General features: G+C 43.4%; 1 protein-coding gene across 5 annotated transcripts in view; it reads left to right on the forward strand.

Annotated features, from left to right (window-relative positions):
- Positions 1-17,920, forward strand: part of Dnajc16 (DnaJ heat shock protein family (Hsp40) member C16) — a 40,313-nt gene that overhangs the window by 12,676 nt on the left and 9,717 nt on the right. For 4 of the 5 annotated variants that reach the window (XM_005317487.5, XM_013364682.4, XM_040287954.2 and 1 more), the window contains 4 exons: positions 8,242-8,426; positions 10,804-10,908; positions 11,918-12,076; positions 15,878-16,008. In XM_005317487.5, the coding sequence (XP_005317544.1) occupies positions 8,242-8,426; positions 10,804-10,908; positions 11,918-12,076; positions 15,878-16,008 (580 nt within the window). The remainder of the gene's footprint in view (positions 1-8,241; positions 8,427-10,803; positions 10,909-11,917; positions 12,077-15,877; positions 16,009-17,920) is intronic. The other variant, XM_078025345.1, reaches the window with a different exon arrangement.

The following is a 17,920-nucleotide window of genomic DNA, read 5'->3' on the forward strand; positions in this document are numbered from 1 at the left end:
ACAAACCCCTTTTGAAAACTCTCTTAGGTGAATTACTCCACTATCTTCAAGCTCATTAATTGCAGAGCACGGCTTTTGACTTATGTTGAACTGACTGAGCCTTGAAGAGGGCTGGAAGCTGGCTGGGCAGAAAAGTGAGGAGTGGCGTCCAGCCGCAGGAGCAGGGAAGCAGAGAAACAGGAGCACCCACAGACCAGCTGCAGCATCGTGGCCGGGCGAGGGTGTGTGGGTGAAAGAGGAAGAAGCAGGAAGAGCAGCCAGGAGCCAAGCAGGAAGGAGCCTGGACTCCAGGCCAGGGGAGCTGGGCTTGATGCTGTACTGTGTAATAAGGCCAGTAGTACAGGATAGGGTCTGTACCCAGAGGAGTGGCGTTATCGCATCTGCACTTCAGAAAGCCTGCTGGGAAGGGCATTTGAAGGGCATTTGAGGAAGGTAAGAATGGAGGCAAGGAGTGCTCCAGCCCTGGCTAGAGAGCAGCCACTGACCTGGACAGGGCAGCAGGGAGAGAGAGATGGAAAGTGCAGGCTCTCCTGGAACCATTGAAAATGTAAGACATGAGAAAAGAGGAGAAAAAGGGGTCAAGGTGGGCTCTGCACTTGAGCTACCAGGTTTCAGGGAATACAGTTGAGAGCCGAGTCAGCAGGGGAGAAGTGGTCAGAAGTAACTACTGCTTGAGTGGTCACCGTGACACCCACAGGCACAGTCATGATGCCAGCTCGTGTCCACCGAGTGTGCCGTACACCAAGTGTGCCGCACACCAAGTGTGCCGCACACGCCGTGTTGTTATTAGTGCAGCTCTTATTAGACAACAGCCCTGGAAGATGGGAAGTTGAAGGTGTTAGGTTAGGGGCTGGGGCTCAGTGGCAGAGCACTTGCCTAGCACATGTAAGGCATTAGGTTCAATTCTCGTACCACATAAAAATAAATAAAGGTCCACCAACAACTAATTTAAAAAATGTGTTAGATTAATTAGGTTTATAGGACATTTTCCCTTTGGAACATTCAGATTGGCTGAAGATTCTTGACAGCTGGTTCTACTTGGTTGTAGTTTGGTGACGTTGAGATGAGGTCAGGACCGTCTCCCTGGCTGTTCCCCATCTATGAGGTAACACCACACCTTAGGAGGTTGCTGAGAGAATATTTCTATTTTGAATCGACAGGAACAGCACAGTCTCAGAATTAGCTGAGTGATCTGGGGAAGCTTGGACCTCATCTTAGAATTGGTCCCTAAAATGCAGCGTGTAGAACAGGAAGTAGAACAGTTCTGCCTGGAGCAGCGGTGTCACGACTCTTTAGAGTCAGTCGACAGCTGTGCACCGTTGAAATAACCAGTGTAGAAAAGCAGCCGTCGTCAACAGCTGCCCCAGGAAAGAGGGCCCAGAAATGGTCAGCGCCATCCCCAGCCTCAGGGAGTGCACCCCTTAGTGTATGCAGAGAATTAACATGGACCTCGCATTTGCAAATGCAGAACAACATACTGCTGAAGGAGGAGTAGGTAGGGGGACCAGGGAATTTGTCCCACATTCGGTTTTTTGTGTTTGTTTTGTTTTTTGGTACAGGGAATTGAATCAGGGGTGCTGTACCACTGACTGCATCTCCTCAGTCCTTTTTTTTTTTTTAATATTTATTTTTTAGTTGCAGTTGGACACAATATCTTTATTTTATTTTTATGTGTGCTGAGGATCAAACCCAGGGCCTCGAATGTGCCAAACAAGTGCTGTACCACTGAGCCACAATCCCAGCCTTCCTTTTTCATTTTTTATTTTGAGATAGGGTCTTACTAAGTTGCCCGGGCTAGCCTCAAACATGTGATGCTCCTGTCTTCAGCCTCCTGAATCCTTGGAATTACAGGCATGTGCCACCACACCCAGTTTATATTATCATTTAAACCTTTTTTATTATCAATTTTTGTGTGCCAGTTATTACATTAGGCACTGAAGAATATGTAGTAATAATTTTACTGGTTGAGCATTTCATTATCTTCCATTGTGCTAAACACTTATATGAATTATCTTTATCTGCAAAGCAACCCAGTGAGGGAGAGGCTATTGTTATCCCTATTTTATGAATGTAAGAACTGGCAGAAGAAGGTTAAGGAATAGATTCAAGGTCACACTATCAATAAACAACAATGGTGGGGTAAGGACCCAGGAGTCTCACCCTCTTAGACACCACACTGTGAGCACTGATTCAGAAATAAGAAAGTCTGGCCCAGTGCAGTGGCACACACCTATAATCCCAGAGGCTTGGGAGGCTGAGGCAGGAGGATCACAAGTTCGAATCCAGCCTCAGAAACTTAGCAAGGCCCTAAGCAACTCCATGAGACCCTGTCTCTAAATAAAATATAAAAAAGGGCTGGGAATGTGGCTCAGTGGGTAAGCACCTCTGGGTTCAATCCCTGGTATTTAAAAAAAAAAAGAGAAAGAAGTCTGGTATGTACTCCCAGAAAATTCAAGAGATACAGTGAAAACATCCCAGCACACTAGTACTTGTTGGGAGTTGCAGACAGCAATGAAATGATACTTGATTTCTAGGTTAAGTACCTTGAAATTAAATATCAATGCAGGGAGACCCCATTTGGATGCCCATGCAGTGATTATTCACCATGACTTCTTATTTAAAATGAAAAAATTGTTCAGGGGCGGTGGTGTATGCCTGTAGTCCAGCTACCTGGGAGGTTGAGGCAGGAGGATCACCTGAACCCAGAGGCTCATAGCCTGGGCCACATAGTGAGAACTAGTTTCAAAAAAAGAAGAGCCTGGTGTGATGGTGTACACTACTCGGGGTGCTCACCAGGAGGATCACCAGCCCTAGCAGTTTAGTGAGACCCTGTCTTACAATAAAAGCAAAAAGGACTCAGGATGTGACTCAGTGGTAAAGCACCCCTGGGTTCAATCCCAAGTACCAAAAATAAAAAGCAAAAAATTCCTTTCTTTCAGGTATTTGCTGTGTATAACAATCTCATATAATCTAGGAGAAAAATTTGTGTACAAATTGATATATATATTTTTAATAGCAATTAATTCTGTTTTCTTGGTTTTATTTCACATCATTTTGCATCTTTATGGTTTGTTTAGCAGCAGGTTTGTTTTTAGCCAGATTTGACAATGGTGGATTCCTCCACTGGCCCTTTAAGGCATATTCAGAGGTGGGAAAAAAAATAAATGTTTATGTAAGTGTACTGAGTGGGGGAAGGAACATCCCTAAAGGATGCACTGTGTGTGTGGGGCTCCACAATGGCACGAAGATCACTTGGCACCTCAAAACACAGGCGTAGCCAAGAGGTTCAGCTCTGCTCAGAAGGAAGGCTCTCAAAAAGAGGAGAAAATATGGTGTTTTTAATTTCCCAGGGCATACAAATTGTCCAGAAACACAGGTCCATATGAGAAACAACATCACCGAAAGATGTCCCCTGTACTTTTTTTCTTTTAAGTTGCTACTAAGAGCTAGAGGTGACACAGTGGTAGAGGACTCACCGGCATGTGGGAGGCTCTGGGTTTGATCAAACCCAGATCTCAGCACCACATACACAAAAGCTATGTTGCTCAAGTTTATTGGCCTCTGGGCAGGTCTGTCTGTCATCTAGCCAGATCCTGCTGAATCAGGACAAGTATGTGTAAATGATTTCACTTGCTATTGGCCTCTCTCAACTTGTTTTAAGAATCCTGAAGTTGTGTGTAATCCCAGCAACTCAGGAGGCTGAAATAGGAAGATTACAAGTTCAAATCCAACCTGAGCAATTAGTGAGACCCTATATCAAAATAAAAATATAAAATGGGCTGTCAAAATAGCTCAGTGGTAGAGCAACCTATATTCAGTCCCTAGTGTCACATATACACATGCACGGCATCCTGAAGTTAAGGAGCGGGGAGGGTAGCTCGATGGCAGAGTGCTTGCCTGGCATGTGAGAGGCTCTGGCTTCCATCCTTAGTGCCCACCAAAAAAAGGAAAAGAATCCTTAGTGTGAGAATTTGAAGATAGAGGAGTCGGGGGAAACTTGTTTGCTGTGACTTGAGACCCTAAGTCTTGCCAGTCCTCACGGCCCTGTTATAACAGTGCTGCATCTCCCGGCCACTCTGGGTGGGATCCTGGACAGGGGCTGGACAAAAATAACCACGCCATGACTACAAGTTTGGAAGCTTCAGCCCTCCTTCCATCCTCCATAAAGCCCCTGAGCTTCTGGGGGCCAACATGTGGTGTGCTGGAGGGGCATGCCCAGGCAGGCAGTAGCTGCATACCCCTTCCCCATGCCTTGCTCTCTGTGTCACTTCCCTGCAGTTTGTCACCTGTGTCCTTTATAGTATTCTTTGTAATAAATAAGTAAGCAGTCCTCTGAGCCACTCTAGCAAATTAATCAGAGTGAAGGACAGGATCATGGGAACCCTTGATTTAGAGCCAGTCGGGCAGGGGTGCAGATCACAGCCAGGGGCTTTGAGCTGGCATCTGACGTGGGAGCAGTGCTGTGGGACCTGGCCCTGAGCCTGTGGGAGCTCCTGCTCTCCAGGTAGGGAGGTGGCATCAGAACTGGTTTGAATTATAGGATCCCCGCCTTGGTGACCCCTGGAGATCTCTTGCTGTTTAGGGAAACCGATGAATACCTGGCATCGGAAGTGCAGTACAGATGTGTGTAGGGGTGAGAGTAGGGAAATCGGTTTTGTGTTTCCTTTAGCTTTTATGACTTCAGTGGATAACAGTAGGGCACTAGCAAGGTAGCTTGATGACCCAGTTCCAGTGTGCCCTGCTCTGCCCAGCTCTCTTCTGATGCTAGGTACACATCAGTGAACGAAACAAAGATTTTTGCCTTCGTGAGGCCTCTGTTCTGGAAGGAAAAGGCAGGCAATAAATAATCAACAGAGGCCGAGGCAGGAGGATCATGAGTTCAAAGCCAGCCTGAGCAAAAGCGAGGTGCTAAGCCCTGTCTCTAAAAAAAATACAAAATAGGTCTGGGGATGTGGCTCAGTGGTCCAGTGCCCCTGAGTTCAATCCCCAGTACCCAAAAATAAATAAATAAATAAATAAAAATCAACAGAAAAGGGTGGCACCTGTTGTATGTTAGAAGAAGGTAGCAGGGGCCAGGGTCTAGCTCAGTGGTAGAGCACGTGCTTAGCACCTGCAAGGCCCTAAGTTCCATTTCCAGCACCACAAATGACAACAGTAAGCCTGCGCTGCTCCGTAGGCAGAGGCAGGAGAGGCAGGAGGATCGCTAGTTCTAAGCTAGCCTGGGCAACTTTGTGAGACACTGTGTCAAAAAGGGCTGGAGGTGGAGCCCAGCGGGAGAGCACCTCTAGGTTCAATCCCCAATACTGGGGGGGGGGGGCGGCCAGGGATGGGGAAGAACACGGGATAGAGTAAGCACTGTGACAGGAGTGAAAGCAAGCAGGGTGCTGGGCCCCGCACATGGGGAGTGCTGCTTCACACACTGGGCCAGGTTGACCCGAGGCTAAGAGCAGCTCCTTGAAGCTGATGAGGAGTGAGAGGGGAGATGGGCACCCCAGCAAGCGCCCCCAGCGCCAGGCCCAGGCAGGAGCACACTAGCTAGCGTTCATATAGGAGCAAAAGTGCAGGGATGGAGCAAGCTGCAGGAGGAGTGGACCCAAGGCAGAGGGGACCAGGAACCACAGCACAGTGGGTTCTGTTGGCCTGTTTGTGGATCGTGGGTTTTATTCTGAGTGAAATGAGTGAGTCTTTGCAGGGTTTGAGCTGAAGAGCATTGTGAACCATTTTTATGATTTAGAAGGAACCACCCAATAACTATGTTAAGAATAGACGGTCAGAGCCAGGCATGTGGCGCAGGCCTGTGATCCAGCCACCAAGGGGCAGAGACAGGAGCATGGCAAGCTTGAAGCCAGCCCTGGGCAACTTAGCAAAACCTTGTCTCAGAATAAAAATCAAAAAAGGCTTCATGCATGTATGAGTTTATCAGAATGAACCCAACAACTGTGTGTAACTATAAGACTCTTACAAAAAAAAAAAAAAGTAATTTAAAAAATTTAAAGGGCTGGGGATTCGTTTCAATGGTAGAGCACCCCTGGGTGCAATCTCCAGAACCAGAAAGAAAGAAAAAGAAAAGCAGGCAAAACCGAAAGGCAATCTAGGAGATTAGTATAGCCACCCAGGCTAGAGAGGGGGTGACTCAGGATAATAGAAGCGATTTAAAAAAAAAAAAAATAGTCAAATTCTGGCCACACTCTGAAGAGAGAACCATCAGGACTTGCTGACAGATTGGACGTGGGATGTGAGAAGTTGGAGAAGTGGAAGATGACTCCTCAGATGTGTGGCTCCAGTAACAGGAACGAGGGAGTCACCAGCTGAAGTGGCAGAGGCGTGGGCTGAACAGTCGTAGATCAGGAGTTGCGCTTTGAAGCTCAAGGGTCTATTAGGGGGGCTGGGGATGTGGCTCAAGCGGTAGCGCGCTCGCCTGGCATGCGTGCGGCCCAGGTTCGATCCTCAGCACCGCATACAAACAAAGATGTTGTGTCCACCAAAAACTAAAAAATAAATAAAATATTTAAAAAAAAAAAAGAGCCTATTAGGGGCTGGGATATAGCTCAGATGGTATAGTGCTTGCCTCACATGCACAAGGCCCTGGGTTCAATCCCCAGCACCACAAAAATAAATTAATTAATTAATTTTAAAAGTCTATTAAACATCCAAATGAAAATGTTCACTTGTTATTTGTTGGCCATTAATCTTTCACGTGAGTAGATTAATCTTCCAGTGAGTAGCAGAGTACTAGCCCTCTAGATACATTGGTTGAATCAAAGAACAAGAGAAGTTATTCTTATTAAGGAAATAAGGATCAGATGACCCCCACTTTATTTTAGGCATACTGTACATACAGAACATCGACAGATACTAAAATATTAACAGGTCAAGTGGGATGTGGGTTTTCAAGTGATATTAACTTTATAGTTTCTTTTACTTTTCCAGGAATCTGTATTTTACTAATATCTCAATAAAATAATTTCTATAAGCCAGGCATGGTGGTGAATACCTGTAATCCAAGTGGCTCCTGAGGCTGAGGCAGGAGGATCACAAGTTCAGAGCCAGCCTCAGCAACTTAACGAGGCCCTAAGCCAACTCAGTGAGACCCTGTCTCTAAAAAATAGAAAACAGGACTGGGGATATGGCTCAGTTTTAAGCACCCTGGATTCACTATCCAGTACCAAGATGATTATGATGATTATGATGATGATGATGATGATGATGATTATATGTTCCCAAAGCTTAGAGGACTGTGATTTTTTTTCGTAGGTTTGTTTTTTACCATGCTAAGTTGTTAGACACTCAGGTTATTCATGGGTTTTATTTCTTTATGGGTAGGAGCATGATGTACAGATTGTTCTTTCACCATTTAAGTATTTCCTCATGATATATTCCCAAAATTAAAAGTAACAGACTTGAGATATATGTGCTTCTTTTTTTTTTTTAAAGAGAGAGTGAGAGAAGAGAGAGAGAGAGAGAGAGAATTTTTAATATTTATTTATTTTTTTTAGTTCTCGGCGGACACAACATCTTTGTTGGTATGTGGTGCTGAGGATCGAACCCGGGCCGCACGCATGCCAGGCGAGCGCGCTACCGCTTGAGCCACATCTCCAGCCCCTATATGTGCTTCTTAATATTGCCATTTTGTGGGGCTGGGTTTGTAGATCAATGGTAGAGCGCTTGCCTTGCATGCGCAAGGCACTGGGTTCAATCCTCAGCACCACATAAAAATAAATAAAGATATTGTGTCCACCTAAAACAAAAAAATAAATATTTTTTAAAAAAAGATATTATGTCTATCTACAACTAAAAAAATATTTTAAAAATAAGCAAATAAATAAATATTGCCATTTCTGCAGAAAAACTGACCAATCTAGAATTTCAACAATGAAAATACAAGCCAGCCTATTAGAATGGTGCTCTCTCCTGCCGGATGCAGTGGTACACATCTGTGATCCCTGCTCCCCAGGGGCTCAGGCAGGAGGAAGATTGCAAGCAAGGTGAACCTGGGCAACTTAGTAAGGCCCTATCAACTTAGCAGGACCCTGTCTTAAAAAAGGAAAAGGGCTGGGGATATGGCTCAGTGGTAGAGCACCCCTGGGTTCAATCCCCAGTACCAGGGAAGGAAGGGAAGGGGGAGGAAATTCTCTCCTGCTAAGTCAGTTTTAATTTCACACTGAAAACTTCCTTGTCAGTGTTTCTCCCAGCTGCCGTGGGGCACACAGAGCCTGCATGTAGATTTTTCATACTTTGCAGGTGTGGGAATCGGCGTGGTCCATGCTGGGTACGAGAGACGCCTGGCCCATCACCTGGGAGCACACAGCACACCCTCTATCCTAGGAATCATAAATGGGAAAATCTCCTTCTTCCACAATGCAGTTGTTCGTGAGAACCTCCGGCAGTTTGTAGAAAGCCTTCTTCCAGGGAACTTGGTGGAGAAGGTGAGTACCTGAGGAGAATATGGCAGGAAGTGGTTTACCAGGTGCCTGGCTGCCCACAGTCTGCCTGTGACACTCTCAGACCTGAGTTTCATTTTGAACAGGATAAGATATATTAATTGATCACTTTAAAATGAATCATTTAAATGAAGACTATAGGAGACTGAAACAGATGAAGTACAGAGACTGAACAAATTCATTCATGTTAATAAGCATCTTGCAGATTTTACCTTGTTATAGGTAAAATTTCATTTGAGCCAAAATTACTTGTTTTCTAGTCAACAACAACAAAAAATTAGATCCCATAATAGGATAAAAGATTTCTTTGTGGCTCATGAATTGGTTCATGCAGAGTTATTTGTCTTGTGAAAATATTCAAATAAAATTACATTTGCTCATGCATTGAATGTTCATATCTATAGAAAACACCAGATTCCATGAACTCAGTTATTATTTTGGGGTCTCTGAAAACTTACAGTGATACAACAATATGGATGAAATTCATGAAGAAAAACTTGATCTAAAGAAATCAGACATACAGGGCTGGAGTTGTGGCTCAGTAATCAAGCACTTGCCTTGCATGTATGAGGCACTGGGTTCAATCCTCAGCACCATGTGTAAGTAAATGAATAAAATAAAGGTCCATTAACATCTAAAAAATTAAAAAAAAAAAAAAGAAACAGACATACAGTTCATATTAGTTTTTGATTTGTATATTTAAGCACCTTAATGTTTTTCCAAGTGTGTTAGGATAGGGATCAAAGCAACTAGGAAAGGGCTCTTATTGTACTTTAAGTAATTCATTCATTCACAATACCAGAGAGGAATTATAAAAATTTCTACAATATTTTTACCTGAGCTGTTTACTGACTGTCCCACCAGGGTTATCCACAGGAGAAAGATTTGTTGGAGTTGGCTTAAAAGGTCAGAGAGCATCACAGGCTCCTAAAAAGATGAGAGGTTGTTAGGATACGTTCTGAGACATTTATAAAACATCTGTTCTTGGGGTGGGGCTGTGGCTTAGTGGTAAAGTGCTTGCCTAGCATGTGTGAGGCACTGGGTTTGAACCTCAGCACCATAAATAAATAAAATAAAGGTATTGTGTCCATCTACAACTAAAAAATGTATTTAAAAAAAAAAATCTGTTCAGTGCCAGGTATAGAATAGTGTTGAGGACACTTTCTGAGCAGCTCCTGGGCTTTGGAGTGTTTTGGAGCCCATCCTAAGAATTGGAAAAGGCTTCTTTACAGAAATGGTGCCTATAGTGAGTTTGGCAGATAGGTGAGAAAAAGAGGGAGTCGCAGGCTCCTTGGAGAGCGGGTTAGATGGGTTTACAGGAACCTGGCTGGGAGAGCCTCAGAGTACCTCCAGGCCCTGCAAGAAACCTGGAAGTAACAATTCAAATGTGGAACTTCTAAGTGAAATTACCTGATGTACAGTGGGATGGGCTACCTTATTTTTATTTATGCCATTTAAAAATGACAAGTATCAACCGGACGAAGTGGCGCACATCTGTAATCCCAGCAGCTTGGGAGGCTGAGGCAGAAGGATCACAAGTTCAAAGCCAGCCTCAGCAACAGCGAGGTGCTAAGCAACTCAATGAGACCCTGTCTCTAAATAAAATAGGGCTGGGGATGTGGCTCAGTGGTTGAGTGCCCCTGATTTCAGTCCTGGTACTGTCCCCCAAAAAATAAGTAAATAAATAAAATGGCAAGTATCAAATATCTTTGGCTTTAGTAGATCAAGAAGTACACTCTCAGGTGTTGGTAGTAGAGTACATGCTTGCTTGTTAGCATGCAGGAGACCAAATCCCCTCCGTGGGAAAAAAAATTACATTCTGCCATTAAGCAAGAATCAGCTGGGTACAATGGTGCATGCCCGTAATCCCAGTAACTCCAGAGGCTGAAGCAGAAGGATCAGAAGTTCGAGGCCAGCCAACTCAACTTAGTGAGATCCGTCTCAAAACAAAAAATGAAAAGGGCAAGACTAGGGAAGTGGCTCCGTGCTTGAACACAATTCCCCCCACCCCCACCCTCAGGTGCAGTACCAGGGGAAGAAAAAAGTTGTCTGTATTTTTTACGTATTGCAGACAATCTTTTACACATATCTAGTTTTTTAATTTATTTTACGACAGGAGTATAATATATTTGTTAAGAATAAATATTGAGGGCTGGGGATGTGGCTCAAGTGGTAGTGCACTCTCCTGGCATGTGTGCAGCCCGGGTTCCATCCTCAGCACCACATACAAACAAAGATGTTGTGTCCGCCGAAAACTAAAAATAAATATTAAAAAAAATTCTCTCTCTCTCTCCCTCTCTCTCTCTTTAAAAAAAAAAAAAAAGAAGAAATATTGAAACTAACGTCCTCTTTTCAATTTAAGGTTACAAATAAAAATTACATCCGATTCCTCTCTGGCTGGCAGCAAGAGAATAAACCGCACGTCCTTCTGTTCGACCAGGGGCCTACTGTGCCACTGCTGTACAAGGTACTTATATCTGGTAAAGTGTTCTTATATTTTAGGTGGAACACTTGTAACCTGTGTGTCTTTTTGTAAGTACAAGTGAATCTGAGCCTCCTTAACCCATAAAACCAAAATCTGAAAGCTCCATAATCAGAAACTTTCTAAGCACTTTTATGGCACCATGAGTGGGAAATTCCACACTCGACCTCGTGGATAGGGCACCGTCAAAATGCAGGTGTGCTAGAAATACTGCGTAAAATTACTGTCAGGCTGTGTGTGTCCAGGGGATATGGAACAAATCAGGTGTGTCATGGCTCAGCCCTGCCCCCAGGCTGTCTCACTGTGCATATTTTAATATTCCAAAATCTGAAAAAATCCAAAACACTCGACTCAGGCATTTCAGACAAGGGACACTGAGCCTGTGCTAGTTAATTGCATGAGAAATGTTTGAAGCCCAGACATTTTCCTCACCGGTGCCCATGGAGCACCTCATGGTGCTGATCACCTCATGTGCGAGTGCTCTCCACCCCCAGGTGCCCTCTGTCCCTAGAGGAATCCAGGGGTAGGAATATTATCCATATTCTAGAGACCAAGACGTGAGCTGAGGCTCACGGCGGACATCCAGCCTGCCCCTGGTCTCACTGCACACCTGCTCTTTGTGAGACCCTGGACTACACTTCCCACTCACCTCTGTCATCACTGTGACCTGAGATGAGAGGAGAGTGTCCATCCATTGGCACAGCCACTGTCTTCTGACATAACTCTCCAAACATCCCAGCCTTAGATCTAGTACAAATCTCAATAAAATGATTATTTTACTTTATCTGTGGAAAAAAAAATAGCTGTTTACTTTTATTGGTACAGTTTTTGTGCTGGAACGCCATGACATTCAGGAGGTGTGGGAGGGTGTAAGAGACCTGGTGGGACTGTGTGGGGATGTGCATCTCCACCCATTGATGTCAACTTGCCATTTGATTTGTACCTTAGATGGCATGCTGTAAACTTCATTTTCTTCTCCCTTATGCTCTCACAGTTGACCGCTTTTGCATACAAAGATTATTTGTCATTTGGATATGTATATGTCGGTTTGAGAGGGGTGGAGGAGATGACCAGGCAATACAACATCAATGTATATGCCCCCACCATCTTAATCTTTAAAGAGCACATAAACAAGCCGGCTGACATGATCCAGGTATGTGAGAATCTCCATGTTGCAAGATAGACTTCACATTTACCTGGGCTTGGTGGCCACACCTGTAATCCCAGTGACTTAGGAAGCTAAGGCAGGAGGATTGCAAGTTCAAGGCCAGCCTCCACAACTCAGCAAGACTCTGTCTCCAAAAAAAGAGTTGGAGCTGTAGCTCAGAAGTAAAGCACTCCTAGATTCAATCCCCAGTAATTTAAATTTAAAAAAAAAAAAAAAAAAAAAAGAACTATATACTTAACGTAAACTCTCCCAAGGCAAGCTGCTTAGCATAAGTAACACTGGTAGCGCCACTTGTTTCCTGTAGTCTAAGTAATTTGCTTTCCCGGCTATATTGTAGTTTGACTACGTTAGAATTTATTAATTCATGCTTCTGTCAGTGGCCACTGGGGGGCTTTGAGGAGCAGTATTGCCATGAATATCATACGTCCCCTGCTGCACCTGAGTTCAACAGGACAGCAGTTTCATAATGTGGTCACGGCCTTGGGAGTTCCAAAGACCCTTTAAGAGGGAATCTGAGGGGAAAGCTGACTTCATGATAACACCAAGACATAATTTGCCTATTTCACTGTGGTGACATTTGCACTGACAGGACAAACAGCAGTGGGTAAAGCTGTCAGCACCTGTGCAGGAATCAGGGCTCTGTAAAACGTTTCTGCAAAAATGAGTGGAGTGAGGCTGGAACTTGATGAAAACAACTGATGGCATTCATTGCCAGTGATAAAATTTGGACTTCCAAGAAAATTTGAAGTTCAGAAAATTTACATTGGCAAATTAACAGCTCCTCAGAACTTTCTGATTAGATTGGTCCATCAATGTGATGTGATTCTTTTTCCGATAGGTACAATTAACCATATCAATGTACTGAAGGTCATTGAACAAATATTCCAAATGACCAGTGCATGATATTTTAGAATCAGGAGTGTTACTAAAATAGAACATGAAAAAATATCCATTCTAAGTAAAAGGTAATTGATGAACTATCCAGCATTTATTGTATCAATGCAGCAATTAACCCTAAAGAAACTACCATTAATTGAGTTTTGATACTAGCAAAGAATAGTCACAGATATCTGAAAACAAGCCTCCCTTTTCCAACTGTATTATCTGTGGCAAGTGGGGTTTCAGCCCTGGCAATCAGTGCGGTGGGATATTGAGCCTAATAAAATGTTAGCACTACACCCTGTATTCCCTCCCAGTGACTCTGGAGGTCAAGGCAGGAGAATCACAAGTTCAAGGCCAGCCCTGGAAACTCAGCAAGATCCTGTCTGAAAATAAACTAGAAAGTGCTGGAGATGTGGCTCAGTGGTAGGGCACCTGAGGTTTCATCCTCAGTGCCCCTCAAAAAATTTTAAAAAGAGCTGGACATGTAGTTTATTGATAGAGTGCCCCTGGTTTAATCTCTCCCTCCCTCCCTCCCCCTCTCTCTCTCTCTCTCTCTCTCTCTCTCTCTCTCTCTCTCTCTCTCTCTCTCTCTCTCTCTCTTTATCTCTCTCATCTCTATCTCTCACACACACAAAGTTCTGGTCAGAACAAATGTGAAAGTCGATATGAGAATCATATCCTTTGTTTTGTCATCTGGGGAAGTTTGGGTGTTTTGTTTGTTTGTTTGTTTGAGGGAGTTTGGGGGGTTGTTTTGTTTTTGTTTTTCTTCAAAAAGCATCTTGGCTATTTTTAGTCTTTTGTACTTTTTTATATATATTTTAAATTCTGTCCATCAAGTTACATCAAAAGAAACAGAAAAAAAAATCTACTGGGGTTTCAAGAGTTTGTACTGATTGTTTAAATCAGTTTGAACACAATCGGTTTGGCGAGTTTGTACCAATTCTTTAAATAGATCTTCACAAATCTGAGCCTTCTAGCCTGTAAACATGACGACTCTGGGATTTGCTTGGGTGCTTTGTGTGTGTGTCTCCCTAAGGTGTTATGATTTTCCCTGTGAAGAAATTTTTTTCTCAACTAATTTCTGATACCTCATACTTTCATGCTATTAGAAAGGGAATCTTTTTTGTTACATTTTCAGTTTGCTGGCATAAAACATATAGTTGACTTTTAAATACTGATGCTGCATGATCATCCATCACTCTTGCCAAACACTTACTGGTTTAAAAAATTGATCTCTGTCATCTTTTAGATTTATTAAGTACACAATTGTATCATCTGAGATTAATGACAATTTTGCTGCTTCTTCCACCCCCTGTTTTCTTTGTTTTTGATTCTTTCTTGCACTGAGCTCTGGTATAGATGAGAAATGACGGGAGGGGCACCTTGTGTTTAATCTTAAACTGCTTTTGGCAGTTCACAATAAGTATTTCTCAGAAGGCTTTTCAGAGATACTTTTTATCAGATTCAAGAAGTTCTCTGTTCCTTAGTGACTGAGTTCCTCCATGAACGCTGTAGATTCTTATCCTAAGCTGTGTTTCACATCTGTTAGATCCTAGACTGGCTTTGAACTCCTGGGTTCAAGCCATCTTCCTGCTTCAGCCTCCCAAGTAGTAATTTTGACAGTATTTTTCTTTTAATTCTAAATGTATTCTAATATCTGATAGGCTTTTTTTTTTAGGTAAATGGCTTATTCAAAGTGTGTTTAATTTCCAAACATAAAAATGGATTTCTGGCTTATATTTATATTAAGTTTTAGTCTGATTCATATTTTTAGTCTGCGGCCATGCCACTCTGAACGCACCCAAGCTTATCTCATATTAAGGTTTAGTTTAATCACATTATGTTCTATGAACCTGCTGCCTCTGATTTCAGTCCTTCAAAATGTATAAAGCAGTCGTCATGTGATTTTTTTTTTTTTTTTTTTTTTTTGGTACTGAGGATTGAACCCAGGGGCACTTAACCACTGAGTCATATCCTCACCCCTTTTTATTTATTTATTTATTTATTTTAAGTTTTTTTTTTTTTAGAAGAGAGTGAGTGAGAGAGAGAGAGAGAGAGAATTAATATTTATTTTCCATTTCTCGGCAGACACAACATCTTTGTTTGTATGTGGTGCTGAGGATCGAACCCGGGCCGCACGCATGCCAGGCGAGCGCGCTACCGCTTGAGCCACATCCCCAGCCCTATTTATTTTTTAAGAGAGAGACAGAGAGAGAGAGAGAATTTTTTTTAAAAAAATATTTATTTTTCAGTTTTCGGTGAACACACATCTTTGTTTGTATGTGGTGCTGAGGATCGAACCCAGGCCACACGAATGCTAGGCGAGCGCGCTATACTTGAGCCACATCCCCAGCCCCACCCCTTTTTATTTTTGTCTTGATACCGGATCTTGCTGAATTGCTTAGTGCACAACTAAATTGCTGAGGCTGGCTTTGAACTTTCGATCCTCCTGCCTCAGCCTCCCAAGCCATTGGGATTACAGGCGTTCAGGCTTGTGCTACTGCACTTGGCTCTCATATGATTTTGTAGTCTGTCTTTAATGTGTAGTAACATTATTACTTGGGAGTTTATTTTTAATTGTATAGCTTGCTACAGATCCTGAATGGAAATATATTTGCCTAAAATTCAAAGTAACTGACTTTTTAAATGGTCAGCATCAAACAACCTACAGAAGTTCTCTATGGAAGGACCCCTTGACTTTTGCTTTGACCCGAATAGCAACATCATTCCATCTCATCCTGCATGGTTGGCCTAGGTCACTGTATTCATTTACTCAGACTGGCCCATCTAACCCGGTTTTCTTACTTTAGCCAGGGTCCACCAGGTTTTTATTAGTCTTTTAAGTCAAGTCAACTTGCAGTGAGAAAACTGAATCCAGTTAATTGCTTCTTGGTTCTCCCCCAGGCTCGAGGTCTGAAGAAGCAGGTCATTGAAGACTTTTTAACCCAAAACAAGTACCTGTTGGCAGCCAGGCTTACCAGCCAGAAGTTGTTCCATGAGCTCTGCCCAGTGAAACGATCTCACCGACAGAGGAAGTAAGGCCCAAGGCTTTTCCTGTCTTGGAGTTTTCTACAGGGGAACTGAGCTCCCACCTGGTGACAGCATTTATTCTCCATTCGTCAGTTAACAGCTGTGATGTTAGTGGGTATTTTCAACCAGGGTACCTTAGGGCCAAATTTTTGGTTGTGCCAGCCTGGCCTCGGGGTCAGAGCACACCAAGATGTAACACTTTAGCTGGAACCTGACGGACAAGCAGATGTTAGCAGGTGTCAGGAGGCAGGTCCCTTAGTGAAGCATGAGCATGACTGTCCCTCTCCCTAGAGAGCAGGCATGCAGGGCGAGTCCCTGGAGGTCTGGAGAGAGCCAGGACAACAGTTAAATGATAGGGAAAGTGAGGTAGGGTGCAGAGGAAATGTCAGAATGATTAGCCTGTGGTTTCAGTAAAGAATGTGGAATGTGATTGTGCAGAGTGTCTAAAAAGCCTGGAAATACAGGGAAATGTCTCGTATACCTTTTTCAGTTAGGAACAATTAATGAATCAATGGGGCTTTAAATTTAGGATTATTTTATCTGTAAAAGGTATCTGATCATATTGTTTAAATTTTTAAAACCCCTGTATTTATAAAAGTCTGTATTTTCAGACTTTGCCAATTCCTTTATAGTCTGAGAGGGAAGGAAAAAAAAAAAAAAAGACTTTAATTAGATTTTTAAAGAGTGTCCTGAACTATAAGGATTGTCATTTACATAAAACGTGTTCCAAACCCACACGCCTGGCTTCCTTACCACTGCGGCCCTGGAGCAGGCCCCATCTCCCATGCAGCCTCCTGCACCTGTCTCCTCCTCCTCTGCTCCAGGCGGGTTCTCCACACACCAGCCGTGATCTCAAACACCCAAACCCATCACTCGCCATCCTGGGGTCTCCCTGCTGTGGTTCTGTCTACCCAGGACACTCTGGCCTTGTTGCCTCTTGTGCATACTTCATTCAGGTCTCTGCAGAAGTGTTACCTTCTCAGGTGCCATTTTCCTCACTAACCCATGACCTCCCCCAACACTGGCCTCTCTATATCCCTTTCTCTTCTCTTTCTTAGGGCACTGGTTGTTAATTGTGAAATCTGTTTGTTTTCTGTCTTCCTCACTGGAACGGGAGCTCTGAGGGCAAGGAAGTCCTCTGTCTTCCCTGGCATGTAGCAGGTGCTCAGTCAGTGTTCAGGAGAATGAACGGCTGAGCTTACATTGGAACCTTGCAAAGGAAGCTCCTTCAGAATGAAGTTTGGTGGCCGCTGTCCTAAGATAGATTCAACTAGTCTTCCCTGTGGTAGCAGAACTGGGACAAGATGGCTTCCTTAAAAGGACCTTCTGCATCAAGGATCAAGGCCCAATTGCCTAAAAGAAATTCCTAGATGTTATGGAGTTGGGTGTGGGGAGAACATTACTAGTCTGGAAAAGGAACAGGTCATTACTGACTTGGAAGTCTCGAGATGGCAGCTCGAAAGCTGGGCACAATGATGGGCGCCTGTAATCCCCGCTACTTGGGAGGTTGAGGCAAAATAATTATAAGTTCAAGGCTAGCCTGGACAACCTAGCAAGACCCTGTCTCAATATAAAGAATAAAAAGAGGGCTGGGGATGTACTGAGTTGGTAGAGTGCTTGCCTTGCATGCACAAGGCCCTGGGTTCTAATCCGCAGCACCACATTAAAAAAAAAAAAAATCTGCCCCTGAGGTGGACTCAGAAACATATTAAAGGCAATAAATGAAGAAAAAAATAATTTAAAAAAAGAAAAGAAAGGACCAGGAATGTAGTTCATTGGTGGAGTACACCACTTTCAATCCCCTGGATCACAAAAAAATAAATTTAAAAAAGAGATGGCAGATCTCCTGATGCACAATATCTTCTTCACTCTGTAAAGTGACTCCTCCTACCCTTCATCTTGGATAGCAGATTCTGC

This window comes from Ictidomys tridecemlineatus, chromosome 11 (genome assembly GCF_052094955.1).
Source record: "Ictidomys tridecemlineatus isolate mIctTri1 chromosome 11, mIctTri1.hap1, whole genome shotgun sequence".
Taxonomy (NCBI): Eukaryota; Metazoa; Chordata; class Mammalia; order Rodentia; family Sciuridae; genus Ictidomys; species Ictidomys tridecemlineatus.